This window comes from Myotis lucifugus, unplaced genomic scaffold (assembly GCF_000147115.1).
Source record: "Myotis lucifugus unplaced genomic scaffold, Myoluc2.0 scaffold_109, whole genome shotgun sequence".
In the NCBI taxonomy this organism is placed as follows: Eukaryota; Metazoa; Chordata; class Mammalia; order Chiroptera; family Vespertilionidae; genus Myotis; species Myotis lucifugus.
The window spans coordinates 3397166-3420157 of NW_005871157.1; the positions used below are offsets into that span (position 1 = coordinate 3397166).

General features: G+C 40.6%; 2 protein-coding genes and 1 pseudogene across 2 annotated transcripts in view; 2 read left to right on the plus strand and 1 right to left on the minus strand.

The window, feature by feature from the left end:
- Window positions 1-46: 46 nt before the first annotated feature.
- Window positions 47-17149, minus strand: MFAP1 (microfibril associated protein 1). Its single transcript, XM_006093113.3, has 9 exons — window positions 16943-17149; window positions 10041-10260; window positions 8001-8127; window positions 7316-7503; window positions 6666-6774; window positions 6403-6563; window positions 4318-4477; window positions 886-975; window positions 47-795 (listed from the first exon to the last, which is right to left on the minus strand). Exons 1-9 carry the CDS (start codon window positions 17025-17027, stop codon window positions 613-615), a joined length of 1323 nt encoding a protein of 440 aa, XP_006093175.1. The 5' UTR covers window positions 17028-17149; the 3' UTR covers window positions 47-612.
- Window positions 17150-18521: 1372 nt separating this feature from the next.
- On the plus strand, window positions 18522-18651 carry LOC111826899 (annotated as a pseudogene).
- A 1494-nt stretch (window positions 18652-20145) lies between these two features.
- WDR76 (WD repeat domain 76) overlaps window positions 20146-22992 on the plus strand; it is a 28473-nt gene continuing 25626 nt past the window's right edge. Inside the window, exons 1-3 of the mRNA XM_006093114.3 lie at window positions 20146-20232; window positions 20825-21220; window positions 22456-22548. Coding sequence (XP_006093176.2) covers window positions 20167-20232; window positions 20825-21220; window positions 22456-22548 — 555 coding nt within the window. The 5' untranslated portion in view covers window positions 20146-20166. The remainder of the gene's footprint in view (window positions 20233-20824; window positions 21221-22455; window positions 22549-22992) is intronic.

The window sequence follows — 22992 nt, forward strand, 5'->3', positions numbered from 1 at the left end:
TCTGTAGAGTCTGAGTTTGTTTCTGAGATCAAAGTGTGAAACATCATTTGCCTGACAATTCTGACTTTATTTTAGTTAACAGGTGATACTTAATAGCCTGCACATTATTTTCCAGTATGAAGCTCAAAAAGTCTCATGTGATTCTTTTATTGACATATACATAAATGGATTTAAAAAGTACATTCACCTAGAAAAATTGACTTGAGCCAAAAATGTAAATCAGGTTTCAATGAGCTCAGATTTCCTGTAAGGTAGAAGTAATGCACTGTCCATTTACATGTCTATATTTCTGACCCAAGCTAAGGGGCTGGAGAAAAACTTGGAACAGTCCCAAGTAAATTTGGGAAGCCAGAGCAATGATGAAAATGAAGATTTCTCAGAAATAATTTTAAGTGGGGATAATCCTACCTGGATAGTGCTTTTATGTGGGTTTCTCAGCAGGAGTCCAAACCGCACAAAGCACCTTCCAAAACTGGGTTACCCAGTGTCACAAGTATGGCAGTAGGTCCAATAGGCTGGATACGTAGCCCATGTAAATAATAGTGAAAGCAAAGGACCAGACACTGAGACTTGCCCTTGTGTCCCACAGCTGGAAGAATAAGTAGTTGATCTTTAAGTAGTTTTCCGCTTTTTGGCAGATGGCCGTTCAAATACATCTCGTACCCCAGCTGCCTTTTGTTTAAAGAACTTTGTGTTCTGGGCACTCTCTTGGCCCCATGCTGAATCAAAGGAGGTGGTGTCCTGGTCCACAAGGTGGGTATATTTGGTACGACCAGAGCGCCCAAAGTTCTTGACCTGAGGGAAGGATAGGTGATGAGTTATACTACCAAACATTATGTCCCAGCCCTCAGTATTACTTTTCTCTCATGTTGAGGTGCCCCATACCTGCATGACTTTAGGAAGAATTGTTTTGTTGAAATGATCCTCCAGGGTAGGTGCGCTGAAATCTCTCTTGTATACTTCTTCATCCTCATCCTGTAGAAAAGAGTCTTATCAATCTTGTGGTTTTATTTCCCATACATTCAAACCACAAATTTATTAAACTATGATGAGGGGTACAAAGAAAGCAGGGGGATAAAACCTTTTCTTCAAGAGCTTACATCTCAATATGACACTCCTTTTCCCCTCATGTTGTCTTTTTTTCTTCCTAAGTGTAGCCATTTCCTGAAGGTTGGTTATATTCTCTCTGCACTCAACTATATTCATTCACTCATATGTCTAACTCTGTTACAAGCCTTTCAAATCTCTGATTCTGAAATTTTTTTGTAGATACAAAACAGCCATTTACATGCAATAAACAATATTTCAAGAAAAACAATTTTAAATATATTACAAAAACTGTACTAACAGTATAATATCACAAAAGTTGTAGGAAATATTAAAAATCTGCAAATACCAGGATTCCACTATATTCTAAAATATTTTTTTCCCCTCTGGCTCTATTTTTGTTCATCAGTTTATTGATTCTGAATTTTCTACTTCCCATTAGTTTGAATATTCTTTTTTTTTGTTTTTTTAAAAATATATTTTATTGATTTTTTTACAGAGAGGAAGGGAGAGAGACAGAGAGTTAGAAACATCGATGAGAGAGAAACATCGATCAGCCGCCTCCTGCACATCTCCTACTGGGGATGTGCCCGCAACCCAGGTACATGCCCTTGACCGGAATCGAACCCGGGACCCTTCAGTCTGCAGGCTGACGCTCTATCCACTGAGCCAAACCGGTTTCGGCTAGTTTGAATATTCTGTTGGGATTTCAAACTCTCTAAAGTGAAAATTATTTCCCCAACCTTTCTAATTCAGCTTCTTCCTGATTTAACTTTTTCTGTAAATAGGACCAACATTCTCTCAATTACCTAGATTCAAAATTTAAATCTGTTGTGCATGCCCTGGCCGGCTTGGCTCAGTGTATAGAGCGTCAGCCTTCGGGCTTGTTCCCCAGTGGGGGGTGTGCGGGAGGCAGCCGATCAATGGTTCTCTCTCATCATTGATGTTTATATCTCTCCTCCCTTCCTCTCTGAAGTCAATAAAGAAATATATTTAAAAAAAATAAATAAATCTGTTGTGCAGATTCAATCAGTTGCCACTTATAAATTCTCATCCCCTGGGTTATAGTTTTTCCTTGCAGTCAATCTTACACACTGCCAGTGGAGTAATGTTTCTAAAACACAACTCTCTCATATCTTGGCCTTGCTTAAAAACTTTAAAATTTTCTATTTTATTAAACAACTCCTCTGTGTAGTAGTTAAGGCCAAATACTATACAGCCTTAATCGACCTCTCCTTGCCACTTTCCTTTTCCTTTACACTGCCTCTACTCTTGGTCCCTTCACCTGGAATGTCTTCCTACTACCAAATATCAGAAAGTCTATACATTAAATGTCACCTCCTTTATATTATCCTTTTCAGTCTTCTACAAAATTCAACATCTCCCTTTTCAGAAGTCTCACAGTACTTTTCATTTTCCTTATGTTATATATTTGCCCTACCTCCATTTTTAGAGTATTAAACAGTGCCCTTTATGCAGTAAAAGCTCAAAAGGTTATCTACTTAACTATAGTAATAAAAGCACAATATGCTAATTAGACTGGACATCCTTCCAGACGACCTTCCTGGACGAAGCTGGGGCTACTAGGGAAGACCGGGTCCCGGGTGCCAGAGGGAAGCCAGTGCCAGCAGCCGGGGGAAGGAAGGCCTATTCTTGCATGAATTTTGTGCATTGGGCCTCTAGTATAAAATAACTATAGAGAATAGTTTCAAATCAACATGTTAGTAAGACTATAATGTTAAGATATAGATCATAAACATATGGTAAAGGAATTAAAATAGTAGCATCTTGGTTAAGGAAAGCTTCATGGAAGAGCTGAGTCCTTTAACTAAACACCCTTTTGGAGTATTCTTTTCCCTTCAGCTAGAGAAAGACCCAGTTTAAAGTAGGACAATTAAACAGTTTTTGTGAGATTTACTTTTCTCTTGTTCGAGCCCGAGTTCCTCATTTAAACTCAGAAGCCATTTCAACTTCACTCTCCTTATCTAGATGAGAAGACTTAACATTTGAGGATGTGCATCAAAAGACTTTCATATAAACTTTATGTATCTTAGCCAGCCAGCAATACACTTCTCTAAGAGGCTTGGATGTTGAAGTTGCTGAAATGCTTAAGCAATGGTAACTTCATGACTTTGAAGCAGTATAAGGAGTGATTCATAATCTCTACCAACTTCAATTCAGAAAAACTACATAACTAAACATTTCCTGCTGAGCAAACAGACACACTGATTTTGGAGAGGAGTAAGGAACCCTACACTGAAGTTTTTTTAAAAAATAATTTTACCAGTATCTGCAGTAACGCAGGAATTTAGCTGCAGTGGTGATATTTAGGGTCTGACATACATTTAAAAAAGCTAGTCTAAGTTTTTGATACAAACTCCTCACACACAAGGAAATAATTTAACAAACGACATGCTATTGGAATAATAAATGTAATTAACGCTTCCATTTCCTTTCTGGCTATCTTTGTATTAAGAAATTATCTCTAGCCTGGCTGGTGTGGTACAATGGTTAAGCGCTCACCCAGGAACCAAGAGGTTGCTGGTTTAATTCCTGGTCAGGGCATATGCCTGGCTTGCAGGCTTGGTCCCCAGTGGGGAGCATGCAGGGGGCAGGTGATCAATGATGTTCCTCTCATATTTCTCTCTATCCCTCTCCCTCTCTCTAAAAATAATTAAAAAAAATTATCTCTAATGCTAATCCGAATAATTTGGAATGAATCGCCTAATATAGGATTTACAGGTTGATATTCTGATCTTGGAAAGATGATGGCATTACACATAATGGTTAGATAATTAACCACTTTTTTTGTTAGTTAGGCTTAGTAACTTTCTGTCAGCTCAGAATGAAGTGAATTAAACTTTTGCCATGCAAATATGAGTTCATGTGAAGCTATTTACAGAACCTATTTTATGCATAACCAAAATGCAAAAGTCAGTTATGAATAATATCTAAGTGATTTTGGTGCATAAATAGTCTAGCATCTATATAGATCACTCTCTCTATTTCAGTTCCTCAATTCTAACATATCATTTCCTCCTCCTGGGAGCTGGGGCTAAAAGAAAGAACAGTTGCTGCAACTTTTAAAATCCTTTTGCCAATACTTTTCTCTATTGGGTTCATATTCTTCAGAGGCAAAAAAACAAATGAGAAAGCTGACCACTGGCAAGTAGAAGTAACATTCCGGAACCAGTTTATTCTTGAGGGGAAAATAGATTTCAAAGCTTCTGAGTTATTTCTAGTGCCCAACTTTCCCTTTTCCCTTCTTACCATGAAGAATGCACCCCGGTGATAATACTTCTGTAAGAACTTGTATTTGCCCTTAACAGCTTTGTTGGTAATAACTTTGCCATTTGCACGAAGCTCAGCTCGCCTCTCTTCCTCAGTCAGGTTTCGCATGCGTTCAATTTCTGCTTTCTCCTTCTCAAGCCTGTCCAGGGAACATTATTTATTAGTATCATTCCAGCTTCAGAAAGACCTAATTATCAGAGTATAAAATAGCATTGTTCACCTTTTTTTTTTTTTTTAATCCTCACCTGAGGATATTTTTTCTGCACTGATTTTCAGAGAGAGTGAAAGTGGAAGGAAAGAGAAAGAGAGAAAACATCGATGTGATAGAGACACATTGACTGGGTGCATCCCCCATGGAATCGAAACCGCGACCTTTTGGTGCGTGGGCCAACGCTCTAACCAGGCACTGGCCAGGGCATTCAACTTCTTAAAAATTTTTGTTATTCCTCACCCAAGGATATTTTCCCATTGATATTTAGAGAGAGTATAGGGAGGGTAAGAGACACAGAGAGAGACAGAGAAACATCGATGTAAGAGAGACACATCAATTAGTTGCCTCCCATACACGCCCAGATTAGGACTGGGGATCGAGCCTGCAACTGAGGTATGTGCCCTTGACCTCGAACCCGGGACACTTTAATCTGCAGGCCATACTCTCTAGGGCCATTCAGCTTTTTAAAAAGTTGATTCAAGAGGAAGGGAGAGAAAGAGAGAAACATCAGTTGCCTTCCATACACGCCCTGACTGGGATTGAACCCGAAATCTGGGTATGTGCCCTGTCTGGGAATTGAATGCAAAACCCTTTGGTGCATGGGATGGCACCTTGACCAACTGAGCCACACCAGCCAGCGCTATTCACCTTTTAAAATTCTAGTCATTGCCTGTTAGGAATCAAGAGTAGGGGTTCAGTAAATAAAAAGGTCAGGTGGTCTTCATTATGCTTGCAAGATCAGATATTATAAAGTACCAAATGTTGATTCTAGCCTTTTTTTGTGGTTTAGACATACTGTTATTGCTTGACTTTACATTACTAATTCCCCTTCCCTAAAAAGCCTCTTAGCTTAAAAAAAAAAATCAGAATTTAAAATAACTGTGTAACACAATATGTGCTTACATGTCACAAACTAAGGATTACCATCATTAATTAGATTGTAGTGACTTTTGGGAGTGGGGAGAGTCACAGATCCCCTTTCTCCAAAAAAATGCAAATATACACAAAATTTTGCATACAATTTTAAAGGGTACCTGGACTCCATGAAGCCCAAGATAAAAACCTTAGAAACTGCAGGCTGAGGGTAGAATCTTCTGTTGATGGTTTCCCACTGTAATCTGGGATTGCTCTTTCATTCCTAGTAATTTTCAGGTATGGGTATGCAGCCCAGAAATGATTCTGCTCTAACATAGTGAGTGTAGTAGATTACCTAAATGCCAATAATTTCTTCCCCTCACAGTATGCATGCCCCTTTGCAGAAATGATATGTGAGTCTCAAAAGATCTTGCCAACTTCCACCTTTGTTCTCTTGAAATACTGTTGCAAGACTGCTATGTAAGGAAGCCAGTCTAGTCTATTGAAGGAGGAGAAGTGAGGCATCTTAGCTGATAGTCCACACCACCTACCAGACATGTGAGTGAAGCCATTCTGGGCTTTCTAGCCCAGTTAGTCCTTTAGCTGGATGCAACTACATAAGAGAGCCCAGATGAAACCAGCAGAAGTACTGTTTGGCCAGCCCTCAAAATTGTGAGAAATAACAGATTGCTTTGAGTTACTTAACTTTGGATTGGGCTGTTATGCAACAATAGATAACTGATAACAGTGAATAACTTTTGTGCATCTACTAGGAAAGTAAAGGGAGTATTAGCTGGCATTCTATCATGGAGAAATACTGACAAAAATATTTCTCTTCCTTGCTTTTATTGTAACAGCCACATTACAATGATGGAAACTTACCCAGTTGCAGGGACCTTAAAGAAAGCTAGAATGGAACCCCAAGTAGGTATTGAGCCTCAGAACCATTCTAGGAACCTGTGTCACTAGCAGTATTAAATTCTAGGATCATTACTCACGCTTCTCGATCTTCTCTGTCCCTCTTGATTCTCTTTAGTTCCCGAACTTTCCATGCCTCATATTCCTCCTCATCATTTTCGTCGTCAGTATTCAGTGCATCCAGTGCAGCCAGGGATCGCTTGTTTTCCTCCAGCTCTTTCTTGGTCTCCTCTTCTACAATCTGGATAGGGAGAAAAATTCAACTGTCAGACTTCCTTATTCTTCTCAGACAAACCTACGTACAATACTCCTTGCACTCAACCCTCACAGCCACTCCCAGTACCTTGAGTGTATACTTGCGCCTCTCCTCAGCCATGCGTTTAGCCTCCTGCTCCAGTTCCTTCTGTTTCAATGCTTCAGCCTCACGTTCTTGAACTGTTACTCGGTCCTTCCTGTGGTACAGAGGTCCTGTTAATTTCCCAAAGCTCTTAGAGTGAAGCTCTGTTCTTCTACATCAAGTCCTGTCCAAATCAGACAAAGCCAAACAATTTCTGGCTCTATTATTTGCAAAGAGCAGAAAATGGGAGTCATGCCAAGTTTTCAGAGCATCAAAATTCCATTCATCTTTGAGAACTGCTTGAATAGCAAAGAACCTGCTCGACTGTAAGTAGAAGGATTTCTAGCCATTAGGAAAGGAATAGGGATTTGCTCTTTAAGCTTAATTTTATGCTTAAAATAATATAAGCTCTTGGGCAGATATGTACCCAAGAGAGTACATAGAGTACATATCTGAGAAGGAGATGTGAAAACAAACTCATACTCCGCTAACACCAAGATATTCCTCAGCAAATACCACACAGAGCTAGGGCACTGGGCAGAAGGCTTTCACTTAGTGCTTACATTTCAGAAGAGCATCAGATAGGAAAAAGGCTTCTATCCTCAGACCTGGAGAGTAGAAGCTGTAGATTCAGGACTGGTTTGTGAGATACTTACTTTCGAATGAAGACCGGCTTAAGGCGAGGCTCCATCTCATCTTCACTGTCTGTGTACTCTTCATACTCGGACTCTGATTCTGACTCCTCCCCAGAACGTCCCTCATCTTCTACTTCCATGACTTCCATCTCTTCATTTTTTCTCTCCTGTGCTCTTTGACGCATCATGCCACGGCGCCTCTCTATTTCCTATCAAGTCATATGTCCAAGTCAGTAAGTCAAATGGCCTGTGCTCTTTTTTTTTTTAAAAATATTTTTATTGATTTCAGAAAGGGAGAGGAAGAGAGAGATAGAAACATCAATGATGAGAATCATTGATTGGCTGCCTCCTGCACACCCCCAACTGGGGGTCAAGCCCGCAACCCAGGCATGTGTGGTTGACCGGAATTGAACCTGGGACCCTTTAGTCTGCAGGCCAACGCTCTATCCGCTGAGAGAAAACCAGGTAGGGCATGGCCAGTGCTCTTAAATGGCTTTTTATTTTCCCCTCATCAAGCTCAACAAATTTTGATCTGAGTAAATGCAACTTATCACTACAGTATTTTTAATCCTATCCCCAACAGAGAATCCTGGATCAGAGTTCTGCCAAAAGCAGCAATCTTGTGCCTTCAGGGCCTCAACAAAGGAGCACAGGCCCCAACTCTTTCTTGTACCCAGAAAGAACTTCCCATTTTACTTTACTATACCTCATCATCAATTTCTTCCTCTTCTTCCTCACTGCTATCTTCTCGTTCCATGCGCCAAGCATCTTCTACTTCTGAGTCACTTTCTCCTACCACTTCAGGTTCCACTATTTTCCGATGTCGAGCCAATCTGAAAAACAGTATCTCCAAGTGTGACATCAATGCTATAAGAACATAGGGGCTCAACCACTTTTCTTTAGTCGCAGAGTACTTGGACATTGTTTGCTTTTATTAATACTGAAGTCTTGAGATGGGCAGACAGAAGTTTAAAGAAACTAAAGTGTCAGAGCAAAGAGTCAAGTTGGACCTAAAAATTAAATGTATGAGGCATTCTGGGGCACTGCAACAAACTTATATAGGTACACTTGTGTATACACATACACACACACACACACACACACACACACACACCCTTCTTTCTCCCACTGATCCCTATAGCCAGCCCCAACCCCCACCCCTACCAACCTATTGTCTGTTGGGATATATTTTAAAGCTCAAGGTAGTTCACAGTTTCAACATTAAATCTAATTGTTTCCTTTCAATGACATCTTTGTGAAAATAGGATTTTGGTCACTACTGTGACAAAAAGCAAGTACCACATGAAAATCAATATGGAGCAGGAAATGAGAGTGACAGTGCCAAGCTGATTCCAAGGTTTGAGAGGTTGCCAGTCCAAGGAGCATAAATCCTACTAGTAAGTAACTGTGGTTCTGTAAAATGAAGTAAAAATGTTTTTTCTTTTATGTGTATTATATTTTTCAAATAGCTAAGTTGTTAGGACATAAGTATACATTAAATTTCTGGATCTAAATACTTAATAAAATAAACAGAACTACTTGGGCGTAGGGGTTCTGTGAAAAAACTCCTGAGGCAATATGAGCTGTGAAAGCTCAGGACCTCTGACCTACTCTGTAAGGTAATGTCTCAGTTAACATGCAACATACAAAATCCCTGTTGGGAGGCTCCCTTTCCTACATGAGACCATTCATTAGATCATTTTTCTTTTTTCAGATCATTTTTCTTACTTCAATATTATTTCCTCTCATTAGCCTTTAGAATAAGTGGATAAAATCAATGTCTCAACATTTTTATAAAACATCTTTATGTTAAAGAAGATGTTTGTTTTTTTTAACACAAGAGGATGTGTTTTTTCTCACCTCAATAAACCAACCATGCCCTAACCGGTTTGGCTCAGTGGATAGAGTATCGGCCTGTGGACTGAAGGGTCCCAGGTTCAATTCCGGTCAAAGGCATGTACCTTGGCTTCGGGCACATCCCCAGTTGGGGGTGTGCAGGAGGCACCCGGTCAATGTTTCTCTCTCATTGATGTTTCTAACTCTCTATCTCTCTCCCTTCCAATCTGTAAAAAATAAAACAAAAAACCCAACCAATGTTCTGTGTTTTCTATTTCCTTAATGCAGCGGTTCTCAACCTGTGGGTCGTGACCCCTTTAGGGGTCGAACAACCCTTTCTCAGGGGTCGCCTAAGACCATCGGAAAACACATATATAATTAAATATTGTTTTTGTGATTAATCACTATGCTTTAATTATGTTCAATTTGTAACAATGAAAATACATCCTGCATATCAGATATTTACGATTCATAACAGTAGCAAAATTACAGTTATAAAGTAGCAACGAAAATAATTTTATGGTTGGGGGTCACCACAACATGAGGAACTGTATTAAAGGGTCTCGGCATTAGGAAGGTTGAGAACCACTGCCTTAATGAGTTATTTTGGGCCTTTGGAACAGAGGTAACCTGCTGTTTACTGGCTGCCACTCAATGGTTGTATATCTTTCATCATGTTATTTTCCTAAACCCTTTTTGCCTCAGTTTCCTCACTTGTAAAATGGGTATAATAATAAGGTAATTGTGTGGATTATAAGAATTAGTAAATGTAATGTACTTGGAACAGTTTCTGGTACTTGGAACAGTTCCTGGCACATAGTAAGTACTATTCAAGTATAAGCTATAATTACTGTTGTTCTTATTAACTTGTTGAGGTTCAGGTCCAGTGAAACATAACCCTAGTTGTTACCTCTCTTCCACATCTTCACTAATACGGTTCTGCAAACGCCGTAGTCGGGGGTCGCTAGATGAATCTTCCTCCTGTTCCTCAGGCTCTGCTTCTTGTTCTTTGGCTTTCTTAATGAACTGAAATTCTTCATCCTCCTCATCTGAGGACTCCATAGGGGCATAGTCTGGCCTCTTTCCCGACACATAACGTTTCACCTTCACTTTCTCCATCGAAATCTCACCTGGGTGAGAAAGAGAACTTATGTTTCAGTAGCCTCTCTCCCAAAGTCCTTCAACGATTGGCCTTTGCAGGTAGAGCCCCTATGTTACTTGTAAGTAAGAGTTTAGGAAAGAGAAGAAGAGAGCCACTACCCAACCATCTATTCATCTACTGTTTTCTTCCTGCAAAAGCCAAGTCATGGGAAGGCCTTCTTGTGATTACCAACACTAATGAGGCCAGGCCTAGCTTGGGTACAATGAAGTAGAGGAAGGTGAGCCGTGAAACAATTGACGAAAGTCCCTCCAAGCTGGCAGACTATGGCCATCACAAATGGCTGCTATTCCACCTCAACTATACCTTTATATAATTATTCGTAACAGTGCCCAACACACCATAAAGGTGGTTTAAGTGAGAACATAAAATGCTGCTCATTTTTTTAGTTCTGCTGGAATTTTCCATGACAGCCTTCATAATATATCCCCACATAACTACATTTTCTAATGTTATCTATTTCTACCTTCTTTTCACTTATAAGCTACTAAGCCTGCAGTAGATTATCTCTTTTACCAATATTAACAATTCTAGTAAACAGAAAGAGTGAAAACTAACCAACATAGTTTATAAGATGAAAATAACCTTGGCAGCCAAACTGGACAGTTCAAAAAGGATTCATTTATGATCATAGATACTAAAATACTAAATAATATAATAGCAAATGTATTCCAGCAATTTTTGTAAAAAGCAACAAAACAAAACTCTAAGCCTTCGTGACCTAAAAGGATTCAGCCTAGGACTACAAGGATGACTTAACCTTAGAAAATTAATAGGGGAAAAGTACTGTACAATTTAAAGTTTATATATTTAATTTTAATATATAATTTACTATTACTTTTTGATAATCCTCATCTGAGGATATTTTTTCCATTACTTTTCAGAGATAGTGAAAGGAAGGGAGGGAAGGGGGGGATAAAGATAAACAGAGAGAGAGAAAGAGAGAAACATTGATGAGAGAAACACATCCACTGGTTGCCTCCCTGGGGTTGGGGAATGAACCCACAACCCAGGTACCTGCCTTTGACTGGGACTCAAACCCGAGACCCTCTGGCGCATGGCTGATGCTCTAACCGCTAAGCCCACTGGCCAGGGCTAAAGTTTATATATTTAAAGAGTCATAATCTTAACAATAGATACAGCAAACATTATACTTAATAAAATAATAACACACTGAATCATTCTTTTAAAAAACAGTGGGCATTCCTATGTTGTCAATATCACTCCTTCTAGACTGGTCGGCATGGCTCAGTGTTGAGCACTGATCTAGGACCACCAGGAGGTCACAGTTCAATTCCCTGTCAGGGTACATGCCCGGGTTGTGGGCTCGATCTCCAGTGTAGGGTGTGCAGGAGGCAGCTGATCAACGATTCTCTCTCATCACTGATATTTCTATTTCTCTCTCTCCCTCTCCCTTCCATTCTGAAATAAAAAATATGTATTTAAAAAATTAAGAAAAAAAAACACCCTTTCCATTTAATGTTTTATTATGACCTTAATCAGGGCAACAAGAAAAATAGATAAAAGGTAAGGATTGAAAAGAAAGAACTGCTAAAATTTGCAGATTATATGATCATCTACATAGAAAAAAACAAGACAATCAACAAACTTAAAAAATAATTCAGAAAGAATGCTGGATAAAAATAAGTGTACCTATACATGAACTATATGTAATTAGAAAAGACAGTTTAAAAATAGCATTTATGCCCTGGCTGGGTGGAGTAGTTTGTTGGAATGTCATACTGTACACCAAAAGGTCAGGGGTTTGATCCCTCTTCTGAGCCTGTACAGGAGGCAACTGATCCATGTGTCTCACACTGACCTCTCCCCCCGTCTCTCAAATCAATTAAAAAAAATCTCCTTGGGTGAGGATTAAAAAAAAATTAAGTACCATTTATGATCTGGCTGGGTAGGCTCAGTTAGTTAGAGCATTGTCCTGATATACTAAGGTTGTAGGTCCGAGCTCTGGTCAGGGTACGTACAAGAATCAACATGAATGTATAAGTAAGTGGAACAACAAATCGATGTTTTTCTCCCTCTCTCCCCACCTTCCTCTCTCAAATCAATAAAAAACAGTACCATTTATAATAGCAACAAAGCTATAAAGTTGTAATGCAATTCCATTAAAAGTTGTTCCCCAGGCAGATTCTAAAATTATGTGCAAGAATAGGAGTCAAGACAATTCTGAAGAACAAGGTGAGGCCAAAGACCTTAACAGATGCCTCACCAAGAAGATGGCAAATAAGCATATAAAAAGATGCTCCACATTATATCATCAGAGAAATACAAATTAAAACATTAGATACCATTATACACTTATTAGAATGGCCAAAATCCAGAGCTCTGACAACGTTAACTAACTGGCAAGGATGTGAAACAACAGGAACTCTCACTCATTGCTGGTAGGAATGCAAAATGCTACTTTGGAAGATAGTTTGGTAGTTTCTTATAAAACTAGGCATACACTTACCATAAAATCCAGCAATTGCATTCCTTGGTATTTACCCGAGTTGAAAATTATGTCCACACAAAAACCTACACACTGACATTTATTGCAACTTTGTTCAAAAGGGCTAAAACCTGGAAGCAATCCAGATGTCCTTTCCTAGGTGAAAGGATAAACTATGGTACATCCAGACAATGGAATATTATTTAGCACTTAAAAAGAGCTATCAAACAATGAAAAGACATGGAAGAAACTTAAATGCATATTACTAAGTGGAAAAAGCCAATCTGAAAAGGTTACCTATATATATAAAAGGCTAATATGCAAAGCGTCTCCTTGGGAGTTCAACCAGAGACCGGGAGTTCGATTGCTCGCTATGATGTGCGCTGACCACCAGCGGGGTGGCGCAGAATGAAGGAAGGCCCTGGCCAACAGCCAGAAGGCCACGATTGGCCCTGATTGCCAGCCAGGCCTAGGGACCCTACCCGTGCATGAATTTCGTGCACCGGGGCTCTAGTATACTATAAGATTCCAAATATGTAACATTCTGGAAAAGGCAAAATTATGAAGACTGTAAAAAGATCAGGGGTTGAGTGTGGAGGAGGGATGAACAGGAAGAACACAGAGGATTTTTTTGGGCAGTGAAAAGACTGTGTATAACACCACAGCAATGGCTATGTCATTATACATTTGTCCAAACCCATTGCATGTACAACACCAAGAGTGAATCTTTTTTTAAAAAAAATATTTTTATTGATTTCAGAAAGGAAGAGATAGAAACATCAATGATGAGAGAGAATCGCTGATTGGCTGCCTCCTGCACACCCCCTAATGGGGATTGAGCCCGCAACCCGGGCATGTGCCCTTGACCAGAATCGAACCTGGGACCTTTCAGTCCTGCAGGCTGACGCTCTATCCACTGAGTCAAACCAGATAGGGCAAGAGTGAATCTTAATGTAAATTATGGACTTTGGGTGATTATGACATATCAGTGTAAGCTCATCAATTGTAACAAATGTATTATTCTGGTGAGAGAGGCTATGCATGTGTTGGGGAAGGCGGTATAAGGAAACTCTGTATCTTTCCCTCAATTTTGCTGTGAACATAAAATTGCTCTAAAAAAATAAAGTCTTAACTAAAAATGGAAGAATAGCCCAGCTGGCATGGCTCAGTAGTTGAGCATCGACCTATGAACCAAGAGGTCACAGTATAATTCCTGGTCAGGGCATATGCCATCCCCAGTAGGGGGTGTGCAGGAGGCAGCCAATCAATGATTCTCTCTCATCATTGATGTTTCTATCTCTCTCTCCCTCTTCCTTCCTCTCTGAAATCAATAAAAATTTTTTTTTAAAAAAGAAAGTAAGGTGGGGGTGGGAAAGGTTTTTATATAGATTGCAAGGCACATTTAAATTTGTAGTAATTAAAACAATATGTCAGCCTCGCTGGCGTGGCTCGATGGTTGAACATCGACCTATGAACCAGGAGGTCAGGGTTCGATTCCCGGTCAGGGCACATGCCCAGGTCACAGGCTCGATCCCCAGTGTGGGGTGTGCAGGAGGCAGCTGATCAATGATTCTCTCTCATCATTGATGTTTCTATCTCTCTCTCCCTCTCTCTTATCAGTAAGAAATATATTTAAAACAAAAATCACACCAAAAAAATATGTCATTGACTCAGGAGGTACATAGAGACCAATGGAACAGAGAAGAGGGTAGAGAAACTTATATGAGAACTTGGTATATTATAGATGTGACATTAAAAAGCAATGGAACCCTGGCCCGTGTGGCTCAGTTGGTTGGAGTGTTGTCCTCTGCATTGAAGGGTAATGAGTTCAATTCCCAGTCAGGGCACATATCTGGGTTTTGGATTCAGTCCCTGGTTGATGTTTCTCTCTCACATTGATATCTCTCTCTCTCTCCCTCTCCCTCCCCCCCCCCCCAAAAAAAAAAATCAATGAAAGCTTATCTTCAGGTGAGAATTTAAAAACAACAACACTGGATTGGGTAGTCACACAATGGACTAGTAGGGACTACTGGCTATCAGATAAACAGTAAAATTAGATCTCTGACACCCACACACAAAATATTCCGGATGGATTAAAGATCTAAGTGTGAAAAACCTATCTTAAATATATACATCCCTATTGGACTGTAGGCTCCTTAACTTAGAGTCTGTATTGGAAAATTGTGTATTCAATCCTATTTAGAATATGCAAACACTAAGGTGACAGGAAATCTGCCCAGCCAGGGTGGCTCAGCGGTTGAGCATCGACCCATGAATCAAGAGGTCACCAGCTGATTCCCAGTCAGGGCACATGCCCGGGTTAAAGGCTAGATCCCCAGAAGGGGTGTGCAGGAGGCAGCTGATCGATGTTTCTCTCTCATTGATATTTCTCTCTCTCTATCTCTCCTGTCCCCTCTCTCTAAAACCAATAAAAACTTATTAAAAAAAAGATGATAGAAAATCTTTGTAATTTTAATATCTATGATCTCAGGGTAGGAAAGGATTTCTTAATATACAAAACAGAACAAACCATAAAAGATAAAATTGATAAATCTGATAACACTAAAATTAAAAACACCTGTGTAACAGAAGACTAAAGTTAAAAGACAAGCCAAAAACCAAAACAAAACATGGGGAAATACTATTTGAGAAGTATAAAAACAAACCAAGTAGAAAATGAGTAAATGACAGAAATAGGTAATTCATAGAAGAAAAAAATCTAGAGCTGAAAAATGTATGAACAAGATGTCTACTCTCACTAGTAATCAGGGAAATGCAAGTTAAATAAGATATTTCACACATTAGATTGAGCAAAAATTTAAAACTCTGATAAAATCAAATGTGTGGGGATGAACTCCTCATGCTCTTACAACCCACTGTGGAGAACAGAACAAGTGGTAATAGGCAGTTAAGTTGATGATGAACTTGTAGGAATCTACCCTAGAGAATTCTTACACAGGTGCACTAAAGAGATATGTTTAAGAGTGACAACTGCAGCACTGTTTGTAACAGGAGAAAAAAACAACACAACGGTCTCTCAGTAGGACACGAACTGGTGTAAGTATACAATGGAATTCATAAACGGTTAAGAATGAACGGATTAGATCTATATGTATCCAAAAGATACTTCTCAAAAGCCATGTTTAGTTTTTTAAAAAAAGGCAAGCTACACACAGATAGGCAGAGTATATTTAATAAATACAAAATAACTCTTTTCTAAATTCCTTATTGAAAAAATTCTCTTTATTCTGACTCCCCAAATAGATAACATGTTCCTTCTGCCATCTGCACTCATTAGAATCCTACCCATCCTTTAATGGCCAAATGAAATGCCATTTTCTTTGATTACCCCAATCTGAAGAAATGATTCCTTCTCTGCTCTCACGGGGCTTGGTATCACCTATGTGACAAGTATTACAGGTCTGAAAGACCTTTTTTTTTTGAATGTCCCAAATCTACTAGACTATGAGTTCCTTAAGGTTAGGGGCACTATCTTACACAAATTTGTATTTATTTTTAATTTTTATTGATTGGTTGATTTTATTAAAAATTTTTAACGAGAGAGAGAGAGGGGGAGGGGGAGGGGGAGAAAGAGCTGGGGAGAGAGACAGAGAAAATCAGAGAGAGAGAGACAGAGACAGAGCTAGACATTGCTTTGTTGTTCCACTTACATGTGCCCTAACCGGGATCGAACCCGCAACCATGGGGCATCTAACCAACTGAGCTACCCGGCCAGGGCTACAACTTTGTATTCAATTTAATAAATACAGTCATTGCGTTGGTGTAAAGTTTAAAAAGTTTAATAAGACATGGTTCCTGCCTCAAGGAGATGCCGAGTTTATGATGCAGGAGTGGGAAACAGACACATAAATAATCATGATGAGTTACAAAAGCACTGTAGAGTGTTAGGGATAGCGAAAGAGGGAGGATATCCCGCATAACGCCTTGAAAACAGCAGGCATGCACTTTGTATTAAACTAAGAAATTGGTGGAGACCAAGGAAAGAGGGGTGCTTGGCGCAATTAAGGGCAGTTGATAGAGAAACAAGAAGATAGAAGTCTTTACCCCTAGGCAACGCAACGGGGGTACGCGTTTGATGGGGGAAAGTCGGAGAAATAGGGGGGCAGGTCTTCAGGGTGTGCGGGGTGTGGAGGGCGCCGGGGAAGGAAGGGGCAGATCCGATGGGGACGGCCCAGCACAGTACCTTTCTCATTGCGGACCGGGACGGCCCCGGCCGTGGACTGAATGGGCGGCTGCTTCATGAGTGCGCTGGGGACCGACATGTTCATGGCAGCGGCAGGACTCCGGGCACTTCCCTGATTCCAAGTAGTAAACAGCTACCAACGGCAAAACAGAAAAATCTTCTCCAACTACAGGCCCTGGACGTTGCAGCGCGACTGAAGGAAACACCACTTAAGGCGGGGCTAGAAAAACCGGAAGTACGCGACCAGAGGATTGTGGGATTGTGGAGGACGCCTGCGCCTCCGGCTGGAACCGGAGCCTGTTACTGCGCATGTGCACAGCCAGCCTGTAGTCCTCAGTCTCCCAGTATTTGGATGTGACTTATCGCAGGAAATTGTTCCGATGGAGGTTTGCTGTTCCCTGGCGGCGAGGAACATCAGAATGAAAGGTTTCGTTTGTTACCTGGGTTTGAAGCGGAGGAAAATGGGTTAGTGACGAATGAGAAACTTTGGAGACAGGGAAGGGCAGTTTGTCCGGACTGTTGGGAGCTCAGAATTAGCGTTTGATTGGGATAGAAATCCTGCTAAATAGCACCTGATGCCTGAAATCTGAGCACTCTACTTCTAGGTTTTCCAGTTCAAGTTTTTGGAGATTGCTTATGAAAAATTCCTGGTTGGAAAGTGTTTGTATAGACGTCCATAAGTATTAAGTATTTGCTGCGTTTACCATGCTTAGCTCTCTGTAAGGAATATGGAATAATGTTAAATGCTTTATGTTCTCAAGAAGCTTGAATTTTAAAATAAAAAATAAGTAAATATAAATATTAAAAATAAAAAAAGAAGCTTGAGTTTTATTCAGAAAGTCTTCAAGGGCATATAGAACTATAACAGAAATAATTGCAGTTCACTAGCCGGGTTGTATAAAACACATTGGCTAATTGTAAGTCAGAACACATTTCATCGTAGAACGGATTTTACAATTGCTGTGGTGGGGAGAGAAGGGACAGCATGAGCAAAGTCCTGAAGTTCAGAAACAGCATGGTATAATAGATCACACACTATGAAAAGTTTGATTTTACCAGTAATTTTTGAGTCAAGGACTGGTGACAGCCTTGCAGGTGTTGTTAATAGGATTATTTCACCTGGATTTTATAATTGGGCTGGCTGTGAGAAGAAATAAAATTGGGCAAGTCATCCTGACCGGTTTGGCTCAGCGGATGGAGCGTCGCCCTGCGGACTCAAGGGTCCCAGGTTCGATTCCGGTCAAGGGCATGTACCTTGGTTGCGGGCACATCCCCAGTGGGGGGCGTGCAGGAGGCAGCTGATCAATGTTTCTAACTCTATCCCTCTCCCCTCCTCTCTGTAAAAAATCAATAAAATATATTTTTAAAAAATTGGGCAAGTCTACAGTGAAGAACAGAAGACCCAAGTAACCAACCAAGGGAGCAGTTTCAGATTGAAAGAAAAGGACCTTAATTTTATAAAATGAATGTATCAGCTCTTAAACTATGCTGTCCAAAGGGAGTAATTTGTTGGGAGGCAATTGTTTTGGCTCATGGCAACCCAGAGAACAGAAAAAAAAAAATTAATATGGCTGTATCTAGCTTTGTGCAGTGACAGTATCATAGCCAATAAGGTTTATTGGAGGCACGATTATTGCTAATTGAAGAAAAAATAAAATGGCTATCTACAAGAAATACCGTGCACTAAAATCTGATGTTATTTTGTGATACACAAATTACTTGATCCACTTTTTCCCCAACCTTTAGGCTCCTTAAGGTTATCATTAGTATTTTAGTTAACTGGTGGGCAGATGAGCTGGTGAAATTTAAACCAGCTGAAAGTTATCAGCTTTCGGGGGTGGGGTGGGAGTGGGAAATCAAAATGCTTCCCTTCCTAGGAAGAAGAAGAAGATAATGCGGTAGCCATAGGCCATACTATCCTATTGGTGGGGTTACAAGGAACTAGGGGACTTGAGGTAAAGGGTGAACATTGATTTCAATTTCTTTCCCTCTCTATTTCTTTTTAAAAAAATATTTTTATTGATTTCAGAGAGGAAGGGAGAGGGAGAGAGAGAGAGAAACATCAATGACAGAATCATTGATTGGCTTCCTCCTGCAGGCCCCCTACTGGGGATCGAGCCCGCAACCTGGGCATGTGCCCTGACTGGGAATCGAACCAGTGACCTCCTGGTTTGTAGGCCAAGGCTCAACCACTGAGCCACACCAGCCAGGCTTTCCCTCTCTATTTCTGAGGGCATCTTAGTGAGTCTGAATCCTTTCAGGCTCACCTTGCGAGGCAAGATAGTGTTTCCTCAGCAAAAGTGCCGGTGTTTTCAAAGCGAGGTCCTGGCACCAGCAGCATCAAAATCACCAGCATTCAAGGTAAAAATATTCATCCCATCCCATCGCATCTTTAAGGTACAGTGGACTTAATTCGTTCCAGAAGGCTGTTGAAGAAGCGATTTGTTCGAAAACCGAATCATTCCCCCCCCCCCCATTAGAAATAATGTAAATTGAATTAATCTGTTCCAGGCCCCCAAATACAATACATGTATAATGCACTGTTTAATCTTTAAATAAACACTGGTTTTCTTAAATTTATTGAACCCCCCCCTACTAGTCTTAAAGGAATTTTTCATATATCATGCCTACGAAATGCTATCTATCACCAGCTGCTTTTTCTTATCCAATCATCAACAGGGTTTTTTTTTTTTTTTTTTTAAACCTACGTTCAATTGCCTGTGATTGCTGTTTTGTGAGCACTTCCACACTCTTAGCAACTCTTGATGGCCCCTTTCTGTTTTAAAATTGTGCTAATCGACAGCAACAAAAGCATTGTCTGCAAAATGCTTTTTGTCATGCTGAGGTGCCAGCATGAAAGGATGGTCAGGTCGAAAACTGAAGTTTTGGTCAACCACCGAGACATTTTTTCTCTCTTTTTTGGGGGCGGGGGTGGGGGTAGGGGGGAAAACTTAGAACCCTGTTGTTGGAGATGGGAGACGGAGAGAGGAGGTTTGACCGTACTTGAGTTTGGGTTGAGACGAGGAAGCTGGCTTCTTTAAGAGACCGCAGCCCGGGCCGCGCGCCCCTCCCCCAAGCCCGGCTGGGAGCGGAGCCCCCGCCCGACTTCCCCGCCCTCGCGCGCGCCTACCGCCCCGGCGGCCGCCTTCCCCGCCCCCGCCGCCTGCGTCTCCCGCCTCGGCGCCGCCTCCAGTCCAGGGAAGACGCCGGCAGCTCCGCGCGGGATGATGTCGGGGTTGTGCGGGGCGGCGGAGGAAAAGGCGGGCTCCAGACAGCGACTCCAAGTGAAGGTGAGACTCGCTTTCGGGTGTTTTCGCCGGGAGTCTGTGCCTCGGGGACCGGACGCCCCGCACTTCCACTCCCCGCAAACGACTTCCCTCCCTGGGCATCGTGTGGCTCCACGGGCTCCCGCAGGTTTCCTTCAGAAGGGAAGCCGACCCCTGCTCTGGTTTTCTTTTAGGGAGTCCATGCCTTCGGGGCAGAGGAAGGTTCCTTTGAACCCCAGGAATAGCGGAGGGTGGGGTCAGGGACTGGACATCTGCCTTTGCAGCAGCTATCGTCAGCTTCTCGCTCTGGCAACAGTTCCAGCTACTCGGGCGCTGACAGCTCGGGAGCCGTCTCAGTTACAAGTTATAGTCATGACGGTATCATCGTTGGGCTGGTGGACTCATATGGGCAAGAAATGTGTCCAGTGTAATAAATAATTCTGTTTGGGTTAATACATGTGGTGTCTAGATTCTGGATGGGAGAAGTTATAGATTTATCAATTTGGATTTATGTTGTCACTATGAAATAGGAATTAGACTTGTTTGCACTGATCTGTAAGCAAAGGTACAGGACCTGGGATTCTAAAACTCTCTTTTTCCTTATTGGTCTGAATAGGTGCATGGATATAAAGAAAACCAGAACATCGCTGACGTATCTCAGAGACTAGTTTTAGAAAAAACAGCTAAGGTGTGCCTGGTCCCCTTTTCACTCAGTGATTACAAGCCAGATGCATTTAAGCTCCCCAAATCCCTCTTCGATAAGAATTCTAACCATGAAGCGGCATGTAAGACATATAAGAAGACCGAAATAAAGAAAACTTTCAGGGAGATTTTAACTCCGAAGATGAAAGCCACCCCATCTTCTAAGACAGAATCCACTCTGCAAACATCATCCTTGGACGTTCACACAGAAAATCACAAACAACACATGAGCATGTCGGACACAGGGCTTCTCAGTGTCGAGATGGAAGACAGTCAGGATGGAGACAGCGATGAAGATACATCAGGCCTGGTAAGACTTTACTGTTTACCCACAATTTTCTTATTTTAAAAATAGAAGTTCTGATAATCACCATCAATTGGTTGCATTGATGGGCCGAATAATATTTCCTTTAAACACAAAAAGGAGACAAATGATGGAGTAGAGAAGATACATGAGAAAATTTATTAGTTCTATTTAAAATAATAGTTTGAATCAGCTTAAGAAATTGGGCATCTAATTCTTTTGACTTCTATTGCCTACCAGGAGTGCTGTACTTCATTTAAAGTGACATTTTCTGATTGTTCATTTCTAGTGTATACAAATACAACCGATTTTTGTATATTGACCTTGTATCTTGCAACTTTGCTGAGGCCATTTATTCTAATATTTTTTTGGTGTGGAGTCTTGAGGATTTTCTATATATATAAGATCATGTCCTCTTCATTAAAGATAGTTTTATTTCTTCCTTTCCAATCTGGATGTCTTTTATTTCTTTATTTTTTTTACCTGAATGTCCAGGCTAGAAATTTTATGCAAGATAAGATAAAACTGCACCACATGACAAAAAATTGATGGAAGTAGGAGAACAGAAAGTGATGTTAGGGAAAGGGAGATAGGATGACTGAGGTGTTTTTATGAAATAGGAATGCAATTTATACTTTATTGTCTCAGAGGTAAGAACTAGGACCTATGGTGGGACAGCATGGGGTAGATCATCAGTACATTGGACTGGGGGTTGGAGGCCTCAGTTTTAGGCATGGCCACTTCTAAGAAACCATGTGCTTTTAAACAAATCATCTCTGTGTGGAGTGGATTATTTAAGACCTGTGGTTCTCAAAGTTTTAGCCTGTAGTAAAATTACCGGGAGGGCTTGTTAAAACTTGGTTGCAGGGTTCCACCACCAGAGTTTTGTATTAAAAATTTTTTTAAATTGATTTTAGAGATAGGAAGAGAGGGAGGGAGGGAGAGAGAAAGATAGAGAAACATCGATTTGTTGTTCCACTTATTACTACTTGACTTGATATCAGGCCACTTGTTATTTAATTGGGAAGCCATACAGATATCTGTGATTATCCCACATTCAAACGCTTTTACTCAGTATCTAATAAAGCAGAGTTTATGTGCTATTCGATAAGACATTAAATGAATAAAATAGGTGCAATTTAAAGGGAAGTATACACGCAGAGAATTGAACACCTGGTTTTGTGAGGTGCTTTTGCTATGGATTATGTAAACTAACAGAATCTTTTTGGTGTAATTCATAGGATGATTTTTCGGGATTGTCACCATATGAAAGGAAGAGACTGAAGAACATATCAGAAAATGCAAACTTTTTTGCTTCACTTCAGTTGTCTGAGGTTTGTCTAATTAAAACCAAGATACCTTTCCTCTTGCCAGTAAGTCAGTAAAATATTCATGTATCGGGTTTCATCGTGTCAGGTGAGGGACAGTAAATTAGGAGCAAGTTTTGCACTTAATAGGAAGAGGTTACCATACTTTATTAATTCCAAGACTTTTCTTTCATTTTAATATTTTTGAAATAAGCATCTTAAAACTGTAACTGGCTCCTCCTCCCCTCGCTCCTCTGGTGGTACATAAAGTAATGATGGCTTATGAAAAGTTGTCTTGGATTCAAAGAAACAGGGTATGTTTTAGTGGTTTCTTTAACGGATAAAGGAGAAGGAGGGATGGGTTGAAGGATGTGTGGTAGATGAAGGAGAAGACAAGCTTTTTAAAAATATAAATCTTAGACTGTAATGATAGATGGGAATAAGACTTGTGTAGGGAGTGTTAAGGATAAA